The sequence below is a fragment of the Ascaphus truei genome, chromosome 3, assembly GCF_040206685.1.
Source record: "Ascaphus truei isolate aAscTru1 chromosome 3, aAscTru1.hap1, whole genome shotgun sequence".
In the NCBI taxonomy this organism is placed as follows: Eukaryota; Metazoa; Chordata; class Amphibia; order Anura; family Ascaphidae; genus Ascaphus; species Ascaphus truei.
This window is the reverse complement of record NC_134485.1, coordinates 352,506,440-352,531,842: the sequence shown is the minus strand read 5'-3', so window position 1 is coordinate 352,531,842 and position 25,403 is coordinate 352,506,440. Positions and strand designations below refer to the sequence as shown.

The window sequence follows — 25,403 nt, the reverse complement described above, 5'->3', positions numbered from 1 at the left end:
TTAGGTTTCAAATATGTGAAAATCCTAAGGGGTTCACAAAGATTTTTTCACCACTGTAAATTGTTTCAATTTAACCACTATCCCAAATCAAGGTAACAAGAATCTTTCCGTGCAATTGTGATCCGTTATTTTTATTTAAGTAATAATAATTTATTATATTACAATAGTGTATACCTATGTAGTGGCAGCAAGAAAAAGGGCAGGTCTGTTATGTTTCTGGAGCAGATAACGCAGCAATTAGTCATGATTCTAGGGATTTATTCATGAAACTGCGAGAAAGCATCATCATCATTATATTTAAGATTTCCCCTGGTACAGTGCCAACAATGCAGAAGCTTGTTGGCAACTGCACATACCCAGTATGCCAAGTGTCGGTGGCTGACTGTGGGAATAGCTTAAGAAAAGAGAGATCCCCAATCTATTACAGTACTCATTTGGGTTCATGCAAAGTGTGACACAGAAGAGATTGAGTGCCGGAGGTTTCGCTTTTCCTCTCTTTCTGGCTTCAGCCGTCCATCTTTCAGGCACATTATCCATTTTGAACAGGCTTTTTCCAAAAAAGAAAATATATGAAGTACTGTGTAGCAAAGAAAAATAATCAAGAAAGTAAAATTGAATGGGAGACCTGTGAACCCCAACAAATGCCATTGCGATAAAGTCAAGCGGATCGTATTGTCTGGGTAGGACTAGATTGGTGTATAAATCTGTGACTGGACGCCCATTAAGCTTTTTCATGGTGGGAATCATTGAAGTCATTACAACTCTTCCTCTCGCCTATATTACCACAGCAATATGATTATATTCATATACTATACATACTGCAAACAAAGCACGTAGTGTTTATACCATCCCTTTAATGTAATAATACAAATACAGTACTTAGAATACCATCATTAATGAAGCATAATAAAATGAATAACTTAATCTTAGATCTTCAGCACTGGTGGCTCTCTTCAGCACATTGAGCTATCTGTGCTGAAGTAGGGATATCCTTAAAACCTGACCTATTGGTGGCATGCCCTGGGCTAAGCACGCCAGCTAAATTCAGAGGCTGTGTGCTCAAAAGCGCTTCAATGCTTTAATAAGTCGGTGAACACAGTTTTAATCGACATAATCTTGCTCTTCAGGTGCACTACAAAACAACACCATGGATAAGAAAATCAGGAAGTCACCAAGATTAGGGAGATCCTAACACGCTGACACTCACAGGATTACAAATGACATACAGTATACCAATCACAAATGGAAGACGGCTCTTTCCCAACTACAAAATAAATCCTAATTTCGGTATGGCTCCTTACGTGTGTAGATTTCCCAACACTGCAAATTCTATGATTGAACCAGGGGCTTAAGCCTGAGTGAGTTGCCCTTTTGTCAAACAATGGTGAATCGCACACACAAGACTTGTGGCAGTGTGGAGAGACGAGCCAACGTGGCAACCCCGACTTCAGTGGTTGTTTTATTTATGGGGTTGCTTGATTTCATAAGAGCCAAGATCCATAAACAAGCAGTTCATGCCAAGACCAATGTGTACTAATGGCAGTGCCATGCCTAGTACAATAGGTCACATGTAGGTAACCGACACTTAAACCCCCCCCCCCCCACATAAATAAATATTTAGAAATTATTTTTGAAACTTCTAATGTTACCAATATAACCAAATACTTTGGAAGAAAAGTATCAACTTTATCTCTTCTGTAAAAAGTGTGAATTTAGAATGGAATGGCAAGTTCTTAATTATCTTGTATCTAATGTAATTATGAGACCTTCATACAAGATTAGATTTTTTTTTGCTCCTCTTAATTAGTATATATGATTTCCGTGCCAATAGGGTAGAACAGGGGTGTGCAAAAGTTTTCCCCTGCGCCCGCCTGCTGGCTCCCCCTGCTCACGCGCCCCCTCCTTACCTTGGCTCTAGCGTTCTGACGTCCCGATGTCATGTGACATTACGTTGCATGGCAACGCATCGCCAGAGCTAAGGTAAGGGAACTTACAGAGGCCTTCGCCGCTTCCCGGCATTTAATTTAAATGCCTTTGGGATGAGGGTGGGGCCTCTGTAAGCGCGGCGCCCCCCTAGAAAAACTTGCACCCCACACTTTGCACACCCATGTGGTAGAACATTGTTGGGCAACAGGTAGCCCTCTGGGACTTTACTTGTGGCCCCTGTAGCTCTCTCTTCCCAGTGCAGAGGAAGTGGAAATGTTGCTGGGGTGAATTGCCTAATGACAGTGCTAATAACTAATTTCCAGTGTAAGGAGAGGACAGTATTCATCAGTGTGCCGGCATTTACAGGCTGACTGGAGCAAGCGGGGGGAAGCTCATAGCCACGGCTGCAACGTCCCGCCTGCCTGTGTACTACATATATGTGAGTAATGTGAGGTCCTGTTTGAGGAATCAAGGGCCACACATGCTGCCTACCAGTGGGGTAGAAGCTGTGTAAATCTATTTGAGTGCTGCAAGAGTCTGTGCCTATAGCATTTTTTGGATTGCAATATGGCTGTACCGGAATGTCACAAAATAAAATGTTCCACTATGTCAATGTGCCAACCATTATTTTAATTATAGGAACCTTATTCTGTGACATTGCCTTATCTGGACTAGTTGATATACTGTCAGATAGCACTACAATCAGATTGAGAAAGGAAGCTCTGTAGATGAACAACAGAGGTGCACGGGGAATGGGGGCCCCCCCAACCGCAGGCCCACCCAAATCCAGCAAATACCAATATGCGCTGTGAAACTCATTGGAAATTGCCTCTTCGATTTTACAACTACCCGAATATATACACTGTATAAAACACAATGCAATGTTGATTCTCATGGGCAGAGAACAGAAAAACAAGGAGTAAAAAAATGATCCGTGTGCAATTAGAAAAGCAATTATCAATGAATATACTGTAGCATGTAAAAAATGTACAGGGAACAGATGGTGTATGATAATAACCCATAATATTTATATGTTCAGTACATCAAGAAAGATCAAGAAAGTGCTTTTTTTTTTTAAATATATATACCCTGATAAACCAAATCATAATATATTTATTTTTATTCTGACAAAAAAAAAAATGGATGTGAGCATTGTGTGTGTTTTAAAAAAAAATATTACTTACCGATGGTATGGAAATGTTTGAAAGTTGAGCTTCTAGTGCTTTTGTTTCTTCATCTTTTTCTGAATACAAATTGGAAAAAAAAGAACCACAATTGGACATTAAAGTATACGTTTATACAGGTGTTACTAAAACATTACCATCAACTTGATCTGGCCAGGGACAGAAGACAGACATTCATGTTATACAAAGTCATGAAGATAACAGAAATACAGACAAAATCCCCCTCCCCTTTTGCAAGTGAAATTAGCAATGCTCTGAGCGCACACAGATTTCCAAGTGAAACCCACGGTTTGCAAATGGAACCCAAACAACAGACCCTGCTGGGCCCACTACAGGTAAACATTGAGTAATGACAAGAACAGAGCAAGGTTGACACTTGAGGGAAAAGATATGTGCAAACAGCACCCGACTTCTAAGACTTGAAGAACATTTTGAACTGTATGTTTAGTTATTAAGGGCAGTGTAAGAGCTGCAACTTCTGCTCCTTTACACCAATGTTAAATTTTTATTTTATTTGAATTAAATAGTAGCCATGTTAGTCCAGATGCGATAAATAATGAGTATTTCAGTATTAAGCGATAGCTTTTTTTTAATCTGAACTAACTTTTAGGACAAGATTTAGAGGGTGCTACTGCGGAGGGATGGATGGTCCTACATGCTCTCCACATTTCTCACGATCCCTTTCATCCATTTATTTACCCCGTGTTTAGTTACTATTCCCTCTGACAATCCTTCTCTACCTCACCTGCCTTAAGATTATCTTGGCTGTTACATGTGTGTTAAACTCCTGCTATATTTTGTAAATCAGTATTGCTAACCTGGGAGGCTGGGGAGTAAAAATAATGCGGTTTCTTGCCTTTAGCCAGAGTCGAGCAGAACATGATGTGTACAATCTCCTGTCTCCGCCTTTCCCCTTTGCTGACGTCACTGGCCTCGTAGCCAGAGACGTCTGCAAAACATAAATTATAACTTCCGCAATGGTGACGGGTGACGTCGTCGGTCGTGTATCGTCGTCATTACTATAAACGCAGCCTTAGGCAGCGACGGCGTGCAGCCGCAAAGCAACTCAATGTAGTCTGTAGCGACCGCCCATAGTGGGCACGACGGCGACATGTGACATCACAGTAACCAAAATCGCTGTAGTCAAAATATTTTGAGATTTTGGCCGCGTTTATAATCCCAGCGATTTTTGAGATTTACGCCGCGTTTATAATCCCGACGACGTGATGTTGCGTCAAAACAAATGTATTGAATCTGGACGGATTGGTCGCGATAGCTGGAAGTCAATGAAAATTGATTTTTCAGCGACCGCAGCCTAATGAACCGCTCACGTCCACACCTCCGGGCACCGTCTCGTCTCTAACACTATAAGCAAAAATCGCTGCTACAACGGCAACGGATGACGTCTCTCGTCGCCGTAGCAAGGACTATAAGCTCGGCCTTACAGAGACAACCGCACCACGTGACTGGCAGTACCACATAGCCCCTTGCCTCTAGCGACATCGCACACCAGAGTGCAACTTTCGCTATAGCGACGTCACGGGTCGCGTCGCCATCGCTGTAGCCAGCACTATAAGCGTAGCCTTAGAAAGGTTTCACCTCATACCGAAGTACTCCTTTATTTTGCATTATTTGTTTTGGAAAGTTTATGAGGTTCTTCATTTTACAGAATCTAGTATTTTAAGGCAAGAATTATTATTGTGTACTTTCTTGTATTGTGCATTTCTGATTTCTCATTAGATTTTCCATTTTTGTCTGTGACCGACCCAAAGTGTTTACTTTTTTTCTCAACACCAGCAGTGTCTTAAATGCTTACATTCTAGCAAACATAACTTCCGTCCTCTAGGGGGGAACGAAAATGTGACTAACTAACTTTGACTGACATGCCAACAATGACATTTACCTGGAGGCGGTGTGCGGACTTTTGAAAAATTCTCTCTTTCTGCTATCCTCCTGATTCTGGGCACATACTGTATGTAGTATAAGGCACAATAACCCGCAGTCATCAAAATGTAATCCGTGCTTTCTCTCACAAGTTGGCAATATTTCCCATTGTGCTTTGATTACTCCGGGACAATATGTGCTGAACCTAGTGTTCTCAAGTGTATTTCTGGGTCTTTTGCTTTGCCTTGTATATGTTGTAGTGTAGTTTTTTTTTTTTTTTTTAAACATTTTATTCCAGTCTAAGGGAAAGGGCAGTGGGAACAGCGCTAATGCTACAAATAAAAATAGTGACACATGGGTGACTAACATAAAATAAAACACACTTTAAATGTTAAAGTGGGGGCTGCCAAGAACAAAGGTTCACACAAACCAATATAGACAATAAAAACAAAAAAAAACGGCGCCTCCAAAAAGAATAACAAATAGAGCCTGACCAAATATAAAGTCCTCAGCCTTATTGGACTTTATATGTGGTCAGGCTCTATTTGTTATTCTTTTTGGAGGCGCCGGTTTTTTTGTTTTTATATTTTATTCCAGTCTGTTACTTTCTGCTTTGTCTCTCTATTGCCACTATGATCTTGTGACATCTCTTGCAGACATTTAAAACCAGAGACAGCACATAAAACACAGACAAAGCTCAGTTTTAGCACATCCAGTGAAAATCATACACGGTACAGTGCCTAAATATATATGTATAAATATCTATTAAGTAAAATGGTCTTTTAGTTTGACATTTTTGGCCAAAATTGTTGTAAGCCCCTGAGCCAACGTCACGGCAGACCACTATTCAGGGGTCCCTAACGCTAATATAAATTCTTAATAACCTGTGTAATAACAGGAAGAATGATTTATAGTAAATCTGTCAATATTAGTTGCAAAGTTCTAAGTCTGATTGAAGCCTTTATTAACCTGTTCATTACCAGGAAAAGCACTCTGTATTAGAGATGTCACAACCATCCTGCAAGCAAACAAGTTCCCCTGTGTGGAAGATGCTATGGAGTGAGCCCTTAACACATTTTACAATTGTGTTTCAGCTAGTCCTGGCTGATTGGAGGTTGGCAACCTCCTACTTAATTTAAGCTCACCCCCTCCCACATTTAAATGGTTAAGGGCTCACTCCATAGCATCTACCACACAGGGGAACTTGTTTGCTTGCAGGATGGTTGTGACATCTCTAATACAGAGTGCTTTTCCTGGTAATGAACAGGTTAATAAAGGCTTCAATCAGACTTAGAACTTTGCAACTAATATTGACAGATTTACTATAAATCATTCTTCCTGTTATTACACAGGTTATTAAGAATTTATATTAGCGCTAGGGACCCCTGAATTGTGGTCTGCCGTGACGTTGGCTCAGGGGCTTACAACAATTTTGGCCAAAAATGTCAAAATAAAAGACCATTTTACTTCATAGATATTTATACATATATATTTAGGCACTGTACCGTGTATGATTTTCACTGGATGTGCTAAAACTGAGCTTTGTCTGTGTTTTATGTGCTGTCTCTGGTTTTAAATATATATTGCCATGCTCAGTAGCACTCCTCTGTGACACTCATATGCTTATATATATGTTGTGGTTATTTTGGGGGTTCAATAGGAGCTTGTTAGGTGTCCAGTATATCTCTTGCAGACAGCATAATAGAAAATGTAGGATTACTGCTGAAAATCAGGTCAAAGAAGTATGAAAGAATAAGTAGACTAATTTCTATGCTGATCACAATAATGAGGCTGGATTGGAGAAGGCACTAATGACAAATATACACATTTTCAAGCCATTTCAGTTCATTCATACATTAGAAAAGCAGCAATTGTGGGACCAATGTATTTCCTATGTTGTGTATTTAAGTGTGTGGAATAAGAATGAACTATTTTAGAGTGTAACGGATGTCACGGTTGCCTACATTTTCTCTGCGGATAAACGAACTAAACTTTGTGAAGCAAAGGCGCTTGACTGACGAAATATTTTTGATGTGAATGAAGAAATTGAAGCAATCAAGGAAACACTAAACCAATACCTTTTTTCCCCTCCCATTTCAATAATAATGAGACCATGGTGAATACAACTAGCCAAAAGGAAGGAGCAAAATAGGAATTGTTCTAATGTGATATCTGAATGCTGTTCTGTTCATCTCTAAACAGGCTGACGTTGTAAAAACTTGAAAACTACAGTAAATATCTTAAAGCAGTAAAACGGGAAATCTGATTGTTTTTTTGTTTTTTTTTTAAATAAATACGTTCTGTAGTATTAGACAATAGTGAGTGTTTTTTTTGTATTTTATTCAACCCTTAAGGCCATTTTTTATGCATTTTAAAGCATCCTTTGATCGCTATAGGAGGTTTAGCCCACCTCCCAAGCAGTGTAAGATGTTTGTAACACTTTCATGTTTGGGATAATTTGTTGCAAATATTCCCAGACGTTTCAGCTTTAAACTAACAATAGATAATGTTAACATAGTAATATTCAGATACACTGTAGCTACTGAGTTACACTGACTGAACAGCCATTATGTTAGGCACACAATCAGGATTTTGACAGAATTATAACATGAGCACCAAACGATTGCCATTTTAGGTAGGAATGTAGAATTATACATTCCCACATGCTTTACGTATACAAATAATAAAAAAAAAGAAAATTTGTAAAGTAATATTGCTGCTTTAAAAAAAGGGGGTGGGTGTGTGGACCACACACGTAAGTGAAATTTCTTTGTGTTGTGCCACTGAAATTGTAATTCTACTTTCAAAAGTCTTTAATTCAATCAAAAACATGAAAATCAAAATACAATTTCAGTGACAAAACACAAAAAAGTTTCACTTACAAGGCGCGTGCTCGGCACACACCACGTCTGTTTTTGTGTGTCTGAAAAATAAATTATAGACTGCTCTGCTCCTGTGACAATGAAATGTTGTTCTCTCGGTGTGCTTTCAATCTTCTGACCTCATTGTTGGGTGTGTGTGTGTGTGTGTGTGTGTGTGTGTGTGTGTGTGTGTGTGTGTGTGTGTGTGTGTGTGTGTGTGTGTGTGTGTGTATGCGGGTGACTAAGGCGCTGCATGTCACCACTATTTACGGACCATTTCTGCTCAAACTCAATTATTTACATCCGTAACCATTTTCATCTCCATGAAGGAGATTTACACCAATGATGTTTTTGTAAGTGCCATCGCCACGAAAGAAGTTTCACTTCAAAAAGAGAGAAAGTCCTACGATGGTGAAGAATGAAATGAGGTGTTTAAATTCACTTGCAAAAATCACTCTCGTATTCAGATAAATATTTTGGCCCAGATTTGGTAAATCAGAGTTTATGCCATATGGCATTTTACTACCATTCATTAAAATGGTTATTAAGGTGTCTTAAGGCCGGGGAGCGCAATCCTTTTCCCATGCGCCCCCCTGCCGTCATCCTCTCTGTGCACTCCCCTCCCTTCCTCCTCCTTACCTTGGTTCCCAGCGTCTGAGCGTCATGACGTCACGTTACCATAGTCGCATTGCCATGGCAACGCGTCTCCAGATGCCGGCTGAACCACGGTAAGTGCAGTTTACAAGAGGCCTTTGCCGCTTCCGCGGCACTTAATTTAACTGGCTTTGGGAAGCGCACGTAGCCTCTGTAAACCCTGCACCCCCCCGCAGTTAATCTCGCGCCCCCCAGTTTGCGCACCACTGTCTTATGGCATTGCCCCACTAAGGAGCTATGCCTCAAGACCAACATAGGACTAACATATCTATTGTTTTTATTTTTGCTCAGTAAGAACTTTTTAATACATTTATTTTAGTATTTTCAAAACCACAGTACATCCTCACGTTCTAAAGTCATTCTCAAAGATATTGCAAGGCTAGGTTTTCTTGATCTGATTTTTCTGACGAAACTTCAGAACATCTGCCAGAAATATGTTCTATATCAACGCTTTGGAAATATCTTCCTGCTGGGATGCCACAAGGTAAACACAGCAGGAAGTAACAAACAGGTGGGAATAAAGTGCAAAAAGAACTACTTTGCAGATTTATTTTCAAAAACAATTCTGGAACTACTGAAAAGCAAATTTATTTTCAAAAAAATCCGAGTCACTTATCAATGTCAAGTTTTTGACTGAAAAACTATAATGTTAGTCATAATTATTCTGTCATTGTCTATTCCAGTGTTTTTCAACACAGGTTTATAAGAAGTCTTGGGTTCCCTGGGCATCCTAAAGGGTTCCCTGTAATTTTCAGGTCATTTTACAATTGTACCAAATACAGTAGAATTTACAATGCATCTGATCTCAGACGCACTATTAGGAAGGTTTACGGTTCCTCAAAATTTCACATAGAGTTCCTTAACTAAACAAAAGGTTGGAAACCACTGGTCTATACTCTCCTGGCAAATTTAGCAACATTACTTTGTAATAAAAACAGGTCCAGTTCATTCTAAAAGACAGACATAAATACACCTGCTCTCACCCACGCCTCCCTGCCATCTCCTCCCATGCATCTGATTTAATACTGACCTACCATAAAACTTGCCCCACAAATCAAGCATCTCAATAGCCTGCACTCATGGCTATTGTCCCACACCCACAGCCATTCCTACCCACCCATTGTGACCAAGCACTGCCATCTACAGCAATTATTCCCTCACCTGCTGTCTCTAAGTCTTCCAACATACCACTTAGATTGTAAGCTCTTCGGGCAAAGATTTCCTTTCCTATTGTCTGATTTTGCAGTGCTTAATGCAGGGGGGCGCAAATTTTTTTCCCTGCGCCCCCCTGCCGGCGGTCCCCTCACCTCCGCGCCCCCCCCCCCATCCTCGTTCCGGCGTCGGCAACGTGACGTCACATGACCTCGTGACGTCATTTGACGCCGCGTTGCAATGGCGACGCGTGTGAGAAGCCACCGGAGCCAAGGTAAGTTAGGTTTACAGAGGCCCTGCAGCTCCCCCGGCACTTAATTTAAGTGTCTTCAGGAAGCGCGCGGGGCCTCTGTAAACCGCGTGCCCCCCCGCTGGCAGACTCGCGCCCCCCAGTTTGCGCACAGCTGGCTTAATGTATTATAATTCCACATACACTTTTGGCGCTATATAACTAAAAAGACATCCGGAGAGGGAAATCTGCCTAGGCCACGGACGCTCCGGTTGTGATTGTACCTGTTTGCTGTACTTTGATCTACATGATTTATTTTATTGTAAGTCTTGTACTTGATATTTTATGTCTTTATAAATTGAATATATTTTGCAATTTTAGTGATTATCTCCTCTTTTTTGCGCCCCCATTACTTTTTGTTTAACTAAAAAGACATACAATACATTTTCTATACATTTACCTTGTGTCTCTTCTTCAACATTAGACCCAAGCTTTCCTTTGTGCTTGCTTTTTGACAGCCCTGTGGTTATAACCGTAGCATTCGGTCCTTTAACAAGTCCATTCGATTCATTTATTGGAGAAGTACTTTTCTTAGGTGAATATGGGGGGCTGTTCAATTTATCCTTCTGCACTCCGTGTCGGTCTTTTAACTTCTTCTGCAGGCGTTCATGAATTTTGCTGGATCTTTCATCTCTGAGGCTGGATCTTCCATGTGTCGAAAGAACATCTAAAGCAATGTTAAAAAGGAAGGTTAGTTCAGCGTAATACTATACAATTTCCTTTACACACTATTTATAGCTCTTGTAGCACTATCCACTCTGGTTCCAATATCTTTGCCAGATTTTTATTTATTTATTTTTAATCTGCTGGCCTGGGTAAGAAAAAAATGGCAATTTAAGGACTAGTACGTGTAGAAATATTGTTTAGAGAGTTTTTGATCGCTACACACTAGTACATGTACAGTATGAACTTGTATGCTGATCTATCATAAGTTCTAACAAATCAACACTCCACCAAGACCAATACCCCTAGCACATGTTGTACTAAACCTACTGTATCAGAAGAAATTCCATGTAGAGAAGGTGGTCTATAGGACATATGGTCCATTGCTTTTCTCTGGGATGGTCAAGATGAAAACTAACATATGATACAGCATTCCCATTTTAGAACTGTCAGCACCAAAATGTCCCCCTATCTGCTACCATTAATAGAAGAGGGTGTCCCCTGCTGTGGCTATATCTGAAAACCGTGGCAGCGATCCGCCGCAGGAATGCACAAAATGACACGACAAGAACTGCACAATGGTCCAAAAATATTACTGCATTCACTTTTTTCTTATATGAACATTAAGATAATGTTTCTAATTTAAGGATCAAAAAATAAAACTTTTGGAAGAACGGTTGTGCAGTCCTCAGAACGGCTAAAAAGCGCTCAAACGATTAAAACAGATATGCAAAATAGCCAAAAATTAAACAAAACACAATTGACTTTCCCTTTTTGAATCTGGTTCAATGTTATAAATAAAACACATCAAATCACAAATTAATAGGATATCAACTTGCCTCTTGAGAAGTAGTGTTATCAAATCATATTTCTTAATACACTAGACCAGGGGTAGCCAACTCCAGTCCTCAAGGGCCACCAACAGGCCAGGTATCTGACTAAGTGACTGATGGAGCCACATGTGCTGAAGCAGGGATATCCTTAATACCTGGCCTGTCGGTGGCCCGTGAGGACTGGAGTTGGCCACTCCTGGTCTAGACACTGAATTTCAATACTTACCATAATTTAAAATGTCAAGTTGCTATAAAAAAAAATGACTGGGTTGGGATTGCAGTTTCAATTCTCTAACCAGATCATTAAGATTTTGTCACATGAAGTGATATGGTTCTCATTTAGCCCAGAGGCACTGTTCTGAGCAAATGCTTCACAAATTAACTATATCAAATATTACCAAGCGCTAACCATGAAAAAAGAACCAGTAATTCATCAGAGAACGAAATTTGATTTCTATATAGCCCCGACCAAGTCCAGAGCACAGAGAGCACATACATAAATAATGGAAAATTGAAGTGCATACAGATTCAATACAGTAACAAGAACACTAGGTAAAGAAAATTGAATTTTAACTCCCAGGCTTTTGTAATCAAATTGGCACTTGAGAAAATGCAAAAGCATTAGGGATTTTAGTGCATAACAGATAGGGAAAGCAGTCAGTTTTTGTTATTAATACTGTACTTTTTTTTATCAGGGTGTGTTGGATGATTTAATGTTATACAGTACAAGAGAAACGTCTTTCTTTTGCACTGTTAGACAAACCGTGGCACTGAAATATCATTATCCAGACCATTTCTATTCGGAGGTTTAATACAATATATGCACAATACGTGTTTTAATAAACTTTGTTCCAGTGTAAAATGACTTGCAATTTAGCATAAGGTATCAACTTCCAAGTTGTATTTCCAATAACTGACAATACTGCCAGTCATGATGAGACCATGAGATATTAAGTATTGTCATAAATTGGGCACATCAGAGGTTAAGGTTAGTTGCAAATGGTCTTAAAAATACATGAATTGTTTTATGGCGGGTCACTGACCCTGCCTGGTTCTGTGTCCATCTAGGAACAGGGTTATCTGGGGTCAACCCCTGGGTTTGCAAGTGGGGGGATTGGAATATGGCATCCCAATTCTTTGCCAACAGTAGGAATAATCTAAACCCTTTTTAGTATAACTTGTAAAGGATGCCTTTGGTGTTCTGAAAAAAAAAACTCCAGAGGATGTGGCTAAGGAGATATTCCACAATTGTGTAGATATTCTATATATGAGGATATCATGGGTCTGAGAACTATTCACAGGAACTGCAGATTCATCTTTGTAACAGTTGTGATTACACAGATCAAATAAGGACAAACACTTACTGTTTATGGAAAAAAAAAAAAAGACGAAGAACTGCGCACATACAAATGAACACTTATAACTAAACTATACTTTTTCTACAGCTTGGTTTGGATCTCTCACCCAGACAGAAAACAGGCAAATATTATAGGAATAAAGATATGTGATATTTTATATGTCCAGGCAGCTTTTTATAGATTTTTTTTTTGTTTCTTAAGTCGTAAAAATATTATGGGCTGCAGATTGATGAGAGGTAGGGTTGAAGATAAACCCAGAAGGTGGGTTTAGGTTGTTTCAATGGAAAGGGCTTTTAGAATCAAGGTCCTGCAATTGAGATACGAAAATTAGATTTTAACCAAGGGAGTGCCAATGCTATGGTACGTGAAATCTAATTTTCCACTCAAGACCCAGAGAGTACACCAAATATATGGTGATGTATGTTAGGGACTTCTGTTTATTTTATCCTTTTATTTGATGAAACCGTCTGCATTTATTATACTGTATGTTTTTGTAATACTCTTTCTGTAAACTAAGCACTGTACTATTTTGTATATTAAATCTAAAGTCATACTTTGGGATGTGATTTGAACTTTGCACGAGAGTAAAGTACATTTTAGAACACATTTTGCTACAGTAGGGTTGTGTGTGTTAAGTGTTTATTTTCTTGAAAAACAGAGCCCAAAGACTCTGCAAGTGAATGTTTGATCTCTTTAGTGGTGGCAGCGACTTAAGATATATACTGTGACAGATTTAGGGTAGATATTATTCATATGTGGTGCCTTGTGTAGGTGAAAATTGAGTCAGCTAGGTAGCTCTGTGTATTAACCCTTGTCACATGCTCACAGGTGTGCCGTTCGTGACTCTCTGGATCAGTGCAACCCTCCAAATATCATTAGACAAATTTGGTTACCATGATCAAACTATAAAACTTGTTGAAACCATTTTTAAATGTATAAAAAGATATCAGATACATTTACTTCAGTATAGATACAAATGGCCCCTTGCTCATCTTAAACATTGTAGTATTATAAGCAAGCTGCTCACTGGGATATGACTATTAAACATATATACTTGAAAGAAAAGAAATGCCTTTATTATGGCACTTAAGTCCCTTGTACCAGATGAATAGTGAGTTATTTAGAAATTAACTTTTATTAAATTCATATAAAATAATGTATCTAATGAAAAACAAGGTGACAAAATTAATTAAAAAGGAAGGCATGTACTAGGTCAGGGGTGCGCAAACTGGGGTGTTGGGGGTAAAAAAAAAAAGATATTTTAAAAGGTGCACGGAGAACCACAGGAGTGGTGGCAGAGGACCACCACGGGAGTGGTGGCAGAGGAGGACCACGGGAGTGGAGTAGGGCAGTGGAAGAGGAGTTGGATGGCGTGAGGGCCACAGGAGTGAAGCAGGGCACTAGAGGACGACAGACGGGGAGGAGCGTGCCCAAGCGGTTCGACCCAGAAGTCTTCACTGACTTCTTGTGTCTGCCGCTGCTTCAGCATGCTCCTCCACGGCCGTCCTCCTCTGCCACCCTGATTTGCTCCCGCCGTCCAACTCTTCTGTCACCGCCCAACTTAACACCGTAGGCCTGTCCCACCGAAGCTAGGTAGGCATTGTTGATGGGGTGATAGGAGGAGGTGAGAAGAAGAGATGATGAGAGGAGATGAGAAAGGTGAGAGGAGATGAGGCATGAGAGGAGAAGATGAAGAGAGGGGATGAGGAGGAGCAGGGATGAGAGAAGAGGATGGGATGAGAGAAGAGGAGGGGATGAGAGAAGAGGAGGGGATGAGAGAAGAGGAGGGGATGAGAGAAGAGAGGGGAAAGGAGAGAGGGGGAGGGTGAGAGAGAGGATGAGATGGGGGAGTGAGAGAGGATGAGGAAGGGGGGGTGAGAAAAACATTTCAGTCACTATTATCTTGTACTACTACAGTGATTTTTTTTTAAAGAACCTAAAAATTGTTTAAAAAATGTTGAATGATGCAAGTATGTTTACGTATTTGTATTTATAATGTATTACAATAAAGTTCGTTTTTTTTCGAGTGGGGGCCCAACTAATATTGATGAAAAGGGGGGCTCGACGTAAAATGTTTGCTCACCCCTGTGTAACTAGGGTATATTTGTTTGCCTGTAAACAACTGTCTGTGGGTAGGTTTACTGGCTATGCAATTCTTTATCCCAGGCTGTGCAGAAAAGCTGTGTAATGCGGCTGGCATATGCTTATAGGGATCCTATGTTAAAATGGACATTAAGTAAAAGGTGACACTGTGTGCTCATTTGCATGTAATTTCCCAGAATCCATAGCTGTAGTGGAAGCACTGTATGCTAAGAGATAATGGGGAAAAGCACGGCTGCAGGAGTAAAGAAGACCACGATGAGATTGATGGGGACATCAATATTTTTAGCAGAGGGAAGAGTGTAATCCCCTTGTAACGGATGCAGTTATGTATACATGCTGCCCCCTGGATGGCTTCCCTCTGCGTTGTGCTAATGAGTCACTCAATGATAGACATACCCTCAAGGCAGAAAAAGGAGGAGTGTGTTTAAGAATCTCTGGCAGAGCATGAGGGGGCAGAGCTGCCGCGACTCAGAGGGACCTTGGGCTGATCCTGGAGGATCTGAGAACAAGGGCAGGACTGCTCATCAGAGCAGGATGAGAAAGTCACAGAAAGCCCACTAGTGGAGTCAGGAGAGGAGCTGCAGCATACTAAGAGCTCCAACAGTGTACTGGCACCGATATACAGGCCCCCTATAAACACAGGGTCGGGGGGGGGGGGATGGGGAGATAAGTGCAATAAATAAGGGTTACGTGTGTGTATGATAATGGTAGTATGATAGTAGCACAATCTTTACAAGCAGAGAACCAGTTGTCCAAAAACAATATTGTGTTCATAAACCACAAGATAAGTATACAATTTTCAGTTTAGCAACATTTAAAAAAATAAAATAAAGAGAGAACATTTGTAAGAATAGTTTCTCTAAAATCAGAGAAACTCTGACCAAGCTTGCATTAATGAAAGCACCAAATGAGAAGTATTTATTACCCTGGGGTACAGTTTCCTACAGTAGCTGCTTTGCTGCAAAATAATTATGATTGGATTTTGTTCTTGCCATCTAGATATAATACTACATCAAATACTTAATTTCCTTTTCAGTCAAATTATTGGAAAACCAGATATGTATATCATAATTAATGACTAAAGGAAAGAAAATTCATTATTTGAATTAAAGAGCATGTAGAAAATGTAACTTTTCAATGGTATATAAATATGGAGCTTGTAAAAAGCTAGAATCCTTCCACACTAAAAAAAAATAAAATAAATCTATTGTAAGAAACATTCAGCTTAAATGACACTGAGATTATGCGGAGCCATTAATTTTACCGACATGCCAAATCCCGGCATCAGACATTTTATAGTGTAAATGTTAATGCCAGAGAGGTCACAATGCTGACAGTTGTAATCAAGGCTCGTCACTTCGAAGGCTGTGTCATTACCATTAGGCTAACCTTTCCTTAAAAGGGTTACAAAATACAGCCTTAGAATTGGCAAGATCAGGGGTGGCCAACTTCAGTCAGTCCTCAACGCCCATCAACAGGTCAGGTTTGCAGGTCGTTGACTGAGCCACTGATTGAGCCATCTCTGCGTTAGCAGGGATATCCTGAAAACCTGACCTGTTGGTGGCCCTTGAGGCCTGCCGTTGCGCTCCTTTCCCGCCCCCCACGCTATATGATGCCCTCCAGTATACCAGTACATCTCCAGTGAGAGTTACAGGCCTTTGTGCAAATAAAAGCCCATTGGCAGCCTGTTCTAAGTCAGCCATCCGAAGCCAATGAAATTGCAGTAGAATGTAGTTAACAATAAAACATTGCTATTTTTCAGATGTTTTGGCATATGTCAAGTGGAAAGTTTAACCCCATACAAATGTGAATACCAACATGCTGCATTGTATCGATTGTGCTATTTTATTTATATGGGTCAAAATGCTGGGTGGCACAGAATGACAAAAAAGCCTTGTGCCGCCTTTCGTCTCTACTTTCATGGTGCATTGTTAGGCTAAGGCCCCGTTGCACGCGTCCGCACGGCTGTCTTGCTTGCCGGCGGCGCGTGCAACTCACTGCACCGCGATCTGCAGGAAACTTTTTTCGGAGCGGGGGGGCGTGACCAAACGGGTCGGGTTGGTGGGGCCATGACGAGGGGGGGGGCGCGGCCATGACGTGTGTCCATGTGCTGGAGTGGAATATAACATTGACATATCTCCAGTTTAATCGGGTGCTGTAAAGTCCCGTCCCGTCCACCGCCCCCCTCTCCCCGCTCAGTTTGCCCTGAAGCCGGGCCCCGTCCCCCAGGCCCTGCATGTAAATGAGTGTGAGGACAGGCAGTAGTAAATACATGTGTGTCCCCCCTCCCCCCCATGCATCTGCTTACACTGCAGACTATGAGGAGAGAGTCTGTGGGAGGGAGCAGGGGGGCTACCTTGGTGCTGCAGCCGCTTTCCCTCTCCTCCCCGCTCCCCGAAGCCTCCCCTCCTCATTGGCTCACAGCCACACCACGTGACGCGTCGCCGCTTGGGATTACAATTCTCTTGTATCCCCTGGCGGCTGACGCGTCACAGCGTGTAACGAGCCAGCAGCGAGGGGGAACTGGGACCGGCTCGGGAGGGCACCATCACATGGTGAGTAGCGCTCAGGCGGCCGCCCGCGCCGCGGGTCTCAGCCCTTAGGTGCTTTCTGGAGGATTGGCAGAGGATGAGCCACAAGGAGGGGTGAGAAAAGCCATCTAATTGTCTGCTTCCTTTTACCAAAGGCTTCCCCACTATTAGTGCTCTGAGAGTCATGGCATGAAAGCACCCAGACCATAAGCCGACATTCCACACCAGGGGTATGGCTAAGCCAACAAGGGTAGTCCATAATGTCCATGGGCAGGCCTCTTCGAAAGGGTTCAGTTCAATTACATAATTGGGTGTGGCCACAGAAGAAAGGGACGTTACTTTGACATCAAGAGGTAGCCCTCGTTACATCAGATATCTCCACGCCAGAGTGGCAGAAGAGGAAAAAATGAAGTAGGTGGGCAAAATAGGACAGCGGCCCACCAATCATAAATAATAATTGATTCATAAATAATGAATGAAGAACACTTATGTGCACTGCCAAAGTGGCTGTTTATTGATGAATAACCACGATAGAGGCCCAAGTCTCTGACCCTTACAGCTTATAATCACATAAAAACAGAGAAAGGGTTATAGAAAGTGAAACCTAAAAAAGCCTCAACGTACAGATCTTTGACAATGCTTCTATGTTGATTCTGTGCTGCAGTCATGCAGACATTACACCCACGGTGACAACTATACGTGTGCTGAGGTTTTAATATTGTGTTGCTAGATGTTCTTTGGTTCTCTTCTGTCAGTTAAATGAAAAAAACTTCAATTTATCAACCATAGAGCTCAATACAGACCACATAGCAATCTCTGGGTAAAGTGAAGTATCTCAATCTATTCCCTTGCAAACTATTGTTGCATAAATGCCATGCCAAGAAAACAAGAGGAGAATTAGAAACTGTATGCATCACTGCATATGATAAGGAATATTTGGATAGTCTGGTGACTATTGGATTATAAGGACACTTGCATTTTGGCAAAAGAAGGTCCTTTTACGGACAACAGACAAAAAAGTAGATTTATTCCACCCACGGCTATCTGTCCCTAGGTTGAGGTCTTCACTCAATTGGTTACACATGACCTGGAAAATTTGCGACCAAACCGATCATTAAAAAATAATATTACACATGGAGAGAGGGCTGCTTTAAAGGAACTGATGTCAACTTCTGATATAAATGTAGAACCATCTGCTAAGGGTCGTAATATCGTAATTTAGCACACAGATGATTATCTCAAAGATAATAAATGCATCCCAAGAGACAGAGCTACTGTAGTCTAGATCCTGATCCCACCACCAAGTTTAAAAGTTAACTATATTCCATACTACAAAAGGGTCTAGACAACAAACTACTTGATAAAAAAAAATTTAAAAAAGAGTTTGCATTTATGGCAACTAAAGCGCCCACAACAGCCACTTTCTATATATTGCCAAAAATACACTACAACTAAGAGAGACCACCAGGCAGGTCCATAGTATCAGGTAACAATAGTTTGACTAAAAATAGCAGCATCTATCTGGACAAAATGTTGCGTTCCTTTATGACAACCCTCCCATTTTAAATCAAAGACACAAAAGATACACTATTAAGACTAAATGGTATTACCACCAAAGAGGATATACTCCTCGTAACACTTGATGTGGAAGGACTATATTCGATCATGGTCTTAAAGCATGTGACCATTTCCTATTAATGTGGCATTGTGGGTATCATGCACACAACAAATTCACGTTGGATTTGTACAAAGTTGTCCTGAATCACAATTATTTGACAGAAGATTCACCCACCAGATTTGGGGTACAGCTATAGGCACATCATATGCACTTATGTACGCTACCTTGTACTTTGGCAGGTGGGAAGAGACATTTGTGTTCAAAGTCGATCTCATCATGTGCACGGAGCACATAGATCTATGGCTCAGGTATATTGATGACATTCTGCTGATTTGGAATGGACCAGAGTCTCTGTTTAATGAATTCGTGAATCTTCTAAACAATAACACTAAATTTGAAGCTAACAATAGATAAAAATGAAATTACCTTTCTCGATCTTAAAATCAAGAAAGATGTCAATAATGCAATACAGACTTCATGATTTAGAAAAAGCACAGCAACTAATAGCCTATTGTCAGTTCACAATCAACATCCACCATTATTAATAACAGGTATTCCTAGCGGTCAGTACCTACGTGCGAGGCAGAACTGTTCAACATTAGCCGAATTTAAAATACAGGCGAAATATCAAAAAGATAGATTTCTGGATCGTGGCTTTTCTCTAAACAACTTGAAAAGGGCCTATAATCGTGCATTAGTCAGCAACAGAGACACTTTACTCTCAACAAACACCAAAAGAGGCACTGCTGAGATTAGATGCATAGTACGTAGGACCGTAGATGAAGCCAAGAAAAACCAATCTTCACCAAACATTGGCATGTCCTGAGATCGTACACTGATCTAGTCAAAGTGTTAAAAAATAAATCTAGCATAACTAGTAGAAGGTCCAAAAATCTGTGCGATGACCTGGTACACAGTCATTTTAAATGCAAGCCGACAAAATCTTGGTTGAGCTCCTCTCTGAAAGGGACCTATTAATGTAAAAATTGCCAGGCTTGCAAATGTGTATCTGCTACAAAGGAATTATACAAGTCCAAGCCCTAGGTGATCAGCCACTTCACAAATTGCAAAACTAGCAATGTGATCTATCTGGTCACGTGTAGATATGGCCTGCAGAACATGGGTAAGAAAATGTCAGTTGCGAAGATGTGTCCTAGAACAACTCAATCATCAATGAGCAGGACACTCCAGTGATACGTCACGCCAATTCACAACACAATGGTGATGTTGGCTAACTGACCTTTGTTAGCATTGACCACTTAAAAAGCACCATGAGAGGAGGAGATATGGACAATAGATTACCAAGGAAAGAATCTGAATGAATCTACCGTTTAAAAACATTGAGCCCTTTTGGACTTAATGAAGGATTTAAATATATCCTTTTCATATAATATAGCATTATTTTGTATTTCCATAACAAATTCTGATCTGATTATACCTTTTGATTCACTACATCAATGTATATACGGTCATATTAGTATTTAGAGCTTACGACTCTATACAGACTCTGTATCTAAATGATTACACTTCCCGATTGACACATGCAATTAACCTCTGCAGCTATTCATATTGTTTAAAATAAAAGGTTTATTATTATTTTCATTTTTCAATTCCTATTTTCTATCCATTTATTTACCATATATATCTTTACACATTATTAAAAGTGTTGTAGTAATCACAATATAATTAAGGAAACATCAACCAATTTGAACGGTTTCTATTATTATTGATCATATCACTTGAATCTCAATTTATGATCTAGGTGTTCTGATATGTGTATTAATATCAAGCAAAAAAAAAAGGGGGGGGGAGGCGGGGATTAGCAAATGTTCAATTAAAGCTGCAGTTCAGGCAATATCCTGCATGTGTGTTTTTTAATAAATCAGTTCTGTAGTAAGAAAAAATACTTTTAGCATTTTCTGTTTTAAAAAAAACAACTTTGAAAGACCAATTTTCTTGTATTCTATTTTAACAACCATTCACTAAGGCACTGCCCCTTCATGTCCTGTCACAAGCCCTGGCACACCCCTTTGTCAGCCCTGCCCTCCCTCTTGCACATGTCAGTGCAGGAGTGCTCATGAATATTCATGAGCTTCCACTGAGTGACAGAAGCAGAAGAAAAACATATGCCATATCTAAAGATCTTGCCAAATGTTGCCAATCAATACATGGGGAACGAATTGACTGGCAGCTATACAGTTCTTTAGGTAATTAGAAATTGCCCACATAAAACTATTGAAGTAAAAAAAATAAAAAATAAAAAAAAGACTGAACTGCAGCTTTAAGTCCTGCACACAACTATATGATAATTAGCCCCTGATGGACAGTGGGAGCAACTTCATCAGTCGCTATGGCAGTGATAACGCTATTTAAAGGAGGGACTTGGCCCCCTCTGCTTACCTGACACTGACGAAGCTCCGTTAGGAGTGAAACTTGTAGGGCGTAGTGACGCAGTGATGTCACTCCAGGAAGTGGACCAGTGCACCAATTTCAGCTGAGACCAGTGGTCTGCGGTTGCACTTCCAGTGAAGAGCGCAGGAGATCCGACGGGGGGCGACTGGGGCCAGCCCCATGGAGGGCTGTACTTTGTGTGTAGCGTGCGCGCAGCCGCGGCTACCGGGGACGAAGCTTAACTATTGTTGTCTACATGAATTGACACATCAACATACACCAGCACAACTATAGACTGTATTAACCCCATGGTTATACATCTGTGTCTCAGACAAAATGAACCATTCACTGATCCGCTCTACAAACATTGCACTTCCCAGCCACACTCTCCTATGGTTTTATGATATTAAATTTGCATGTCCTCACATTGTCACTGATTTATTTGTTAAGTATTTGGATTTATTTTACTGATGTATTAAATGCGAAATTCTAATAGCCACACATGTACTTCTTTTTGAAGATCTATGACTCCTGTCATTTGATTGTCTAATTTGGTTACCATTTGCTCCTCGGTACGTCGGTAGCACCCCGTTGCCATTACAGAGGCAATTAGGCACAAGCAAGTTAGAGACTTCCAATTATTTGTTTCAATTATACCTTTTTGCCTGTAGAGCGTTATTCCCTTTCTCTTTTGCCCTGTATATTTATATTTTGTTATTGAAATATTTATTTTCATGAAACATGGAGCACACTTCTTGTCGAGATCTGTTATTATAACAAGGTCTCTAGCAGATGTAAACAATTTCCTCATCCATAAAATTGGGGAGCAAAAAAAAGAGGAGAAAGAATCCAAATGAAAATGTATTTTTATATTTCTATATTTAACATTTTATTAAAATGTTAAAACAAATATACATTTGGGGAACCCTTTTAAAACCCTATTTTAAACATTTAAAATAAATGTTTGTATGGTGTTTTTATATATTCTCTCTAAAGATTTTTTAAGATGGTGATTAGTTAATATATTATATTTTGGTGGTGTACATTATATTTGGGCACAAGTTGCAAACAACACACACACACACACACACACACACACACACACACACACACACACACACACACACACACACACACACACACACACACACACACACACCTTGTGCCAAATAATGTATACCACCAAAATATAATATATTAAGTAATCACCATCTCAAAAAATTATATATATATATATACTGTATATATCTTGCTATATATGATATGATTTTATTATTAAAAGTTATTTTTTCTTCTATTGGCTGTGTGAAGATGGGTCCTAAAAGGGTTTATACAGTATACAGGACTAACTGCATTATAGAAAAATGACCACCCCCCAACCCACTGCTCCTGAGGAGGTTTTAGCACACTAAACGAGTCACGTCAAGGAATGCGTTTCTGGCCAAAACAAACAACGGTGTGTGGGTGCACAGCACTGAATTTAGTAGTGCATACTGTTTGATACTTACCTGGGAATAAGGGCAGCTTTTATTTTTAATGTTTATCAGAATAAATTTTGATTTGGATCCGCTTTCTCCCCTTTTTTTGCACCCCAATTTTATGTGCATGAGAATTGAAGTCCCATCTTCGGGTGAATGGAGAAGGTGAACCTGATACTTTGTCTGAGACACCTTTTGGAGGCTGCAGCGGGAAGGAAGGTTATAGACAGAACAACATAAGTGAATACTCCGGACAAGGAGTTCAGGGTATTGTATCTGTTATCCAATGGACCTATTGTATGAATAGATATTTTTGTAGTGCCATTTGTTTTCCTTTGGATTATACTTCTCATTTTCTATTACACAGAAGAGTAGCAAAGATAGATATAAATCCTTCAGACATGGAACAATGTAGTGTCAGAGGCTCTGAGCATCAAGCTGCAGTCTCTAACACAGATGGTAGTACGAGCTCCATGTCATCATGAAATTCCAGTATAGTTCTGCAAGTCTCCACTGTCCACAGAAATACAGGACTGTTGTGGACCAGAATACATTGAAATCTGACTACGAAAACCAGGACTGGAAGCAAGTTTTGTGATGGAGTTAGATGACAACACTGAGGTGTGCCATTGCCAATACCAAAATAGAGATTGCTGTCAAAGAACTAGGTAAACTGTGTAAAAACATGTTAGTGTAAAACATCTTATCTCAACTACTTACCCAGATCTCCATATACCTGTGAAGGGTGATACTGGGGGGTATACTGGGGTGCCATGTCTCCTGCACCGGTCACTGGCGAGTAGATATGACGAGGTGGAGGAGGCATCATCGCTGGAAGAGGAATGAAGCCTGGCAGTGGAGGAGGAGGCCGGTGTAACACTGCATGGCCGCCTGTGTGAAACTCTGGGGGCTGTGGAACCACGACAACCCTGCGCACTCCATTATCCTCAATCACCTGCACCACACAGGGAAACAAAGGCACATGTTTATCCCAAACACAATGCAGGGAATACACCACTATTAAATATCACCATCAACTGGAAATACTGCAGAATATAGCGGCAGTCTCACAGCTGTAGCCGTCTTTGCTGTTCCTTCTGATGGTATATACATTGTGATATTCTGTACCAATACTGTTACTGAATCCTATGTAAACTCTGCAATATTATATTGTGTTCATCTGTGGAAACAATGCCCCATGCTACATCTCAACGTCACAAAAATAACAACATTTCTAAAAAATAAAAGTTAAAACACTACATTTATATTAAAACATGTATCATGTTATATTTTAAATAGAACTATGATTAATTTAAAATAACCTGTTGCAAACAGAAACCTAACATAACAGAATCATTTTCTCCTTGAGAATCAGGAGGTGTCCATCTTTGATTTGTGAGTTCAAACATCACACAGGAAAGGTGAAATGCATTGCAATTAACTTTGTGCAGCCCGCACCTTGTCATTTATACTGAAAAAGGAGACGTCTGTGCTTTCCCAACAAGTGCTAGCAGTTATTTGACCTTAAATTATTTCAAATGTGCATTTACTCCTTAGTTAAAATGGAAACCAAGGCATGTTTTTGCCAATTTAAACACACTACCTGTATAAGAACGCCACACTTGTTTTTTTTTTTTTTTTTTTTTTTTTACAGATGCATAATTAAAGATTAAATTTTAAAATGTAAAATCCATCAAGTTGTGGTTCTCCCTGCACGTATAGTTTTTATTTTAAGATTTCTCACTGTATTTTCAAACCTCAAATTCTATTGTGTGTAAAAAAAAAAAAAAAAACATTAGCGGCTGGTTTCTCTATTTGAAAAAAGCCAAAACATCACCCACGTTGCTTCTTTCAACCCTCTGAGTGTCAGAAGACAGATGGCAACTAAGTGCCACTAGTCTTTCAGATCCTAACCACGTGATCACCGAGTGTAGTGATCACGGACAGGTCCCCCATTCCCCCATGACATGAACGTAGGTGGACGAAACGTTGGAGGGGGAACGGAGGTGGACAAAACGTTGGAGGGGGGAACGGAGGTGGACGAAACGTTGGAGGGGGGAACGGAGGTGGACGATACGTTGGAGGGGGGAACGGAGGTGGACGATACGTTGGAGGGGGGAACGGAGGTGGACGATCCGTTGGAGGGGGGGAACGGAGGTGGGGGATACGTTGGAGGTGGACGATACGTTGGAGGGGGGGGAACGGAGGTGGACGATACGTTGGAGGGGGGGAACGGAGGTGGACGAAACGTTGGAGGGGGGATGGAGGTGGACGAAATGTTGGAGGGGGAACGGAGGTGGACGAAACGTTGATGGGGGGGAACGGAGGTGGACGATACGTTGGAGGGGGGAACGGAGGTGGGGGATACGTTGGAGGGGGGAACACTTTGGAGGGGGGAACGGAGGTGGGGGATACGTTGGAGGGTGGAACAGAGGTGGGGGATACGTTGGAGGGGGGAACGTTATCTCCCACGTCAAA

General features: G+C 40.6%; 1 protein-coding gene across 9 annotated transcripts in view; it reads right to left on the bottom strand.

The window, feature by feature from the left end:
- The window catches only part of FNDC3A (fibronectin type III domain containing 3A), a 220,193-nt gene that overhangs the window by 68,661 nt on the left and 126,129 nt on the right, over positions 1-25,403 (bottom strand). For all 9 annotated transcript variants that reach the window (XM_075591927.1, XM_075591924.1, XM_075591926.1 and 6 more), the window contains 3 exons: positions 23,646-23,880; positions 10,351-10,617; positions 3,111-3,169 (listed from right to left, as the gene is read on the bottom strand). In XM_075591927.1, coding sequence (XP_075448042.1) covers positions 3,111-3,169; positions 10,351-10,617; positions 23,646-23,880 — 561 coding nt within the window. The remainder of the gene's footprint in view (positions 1-3,110; positions 3,170-10,350; positions 10,618-23,645; positions 23,881-25,403) is intronic.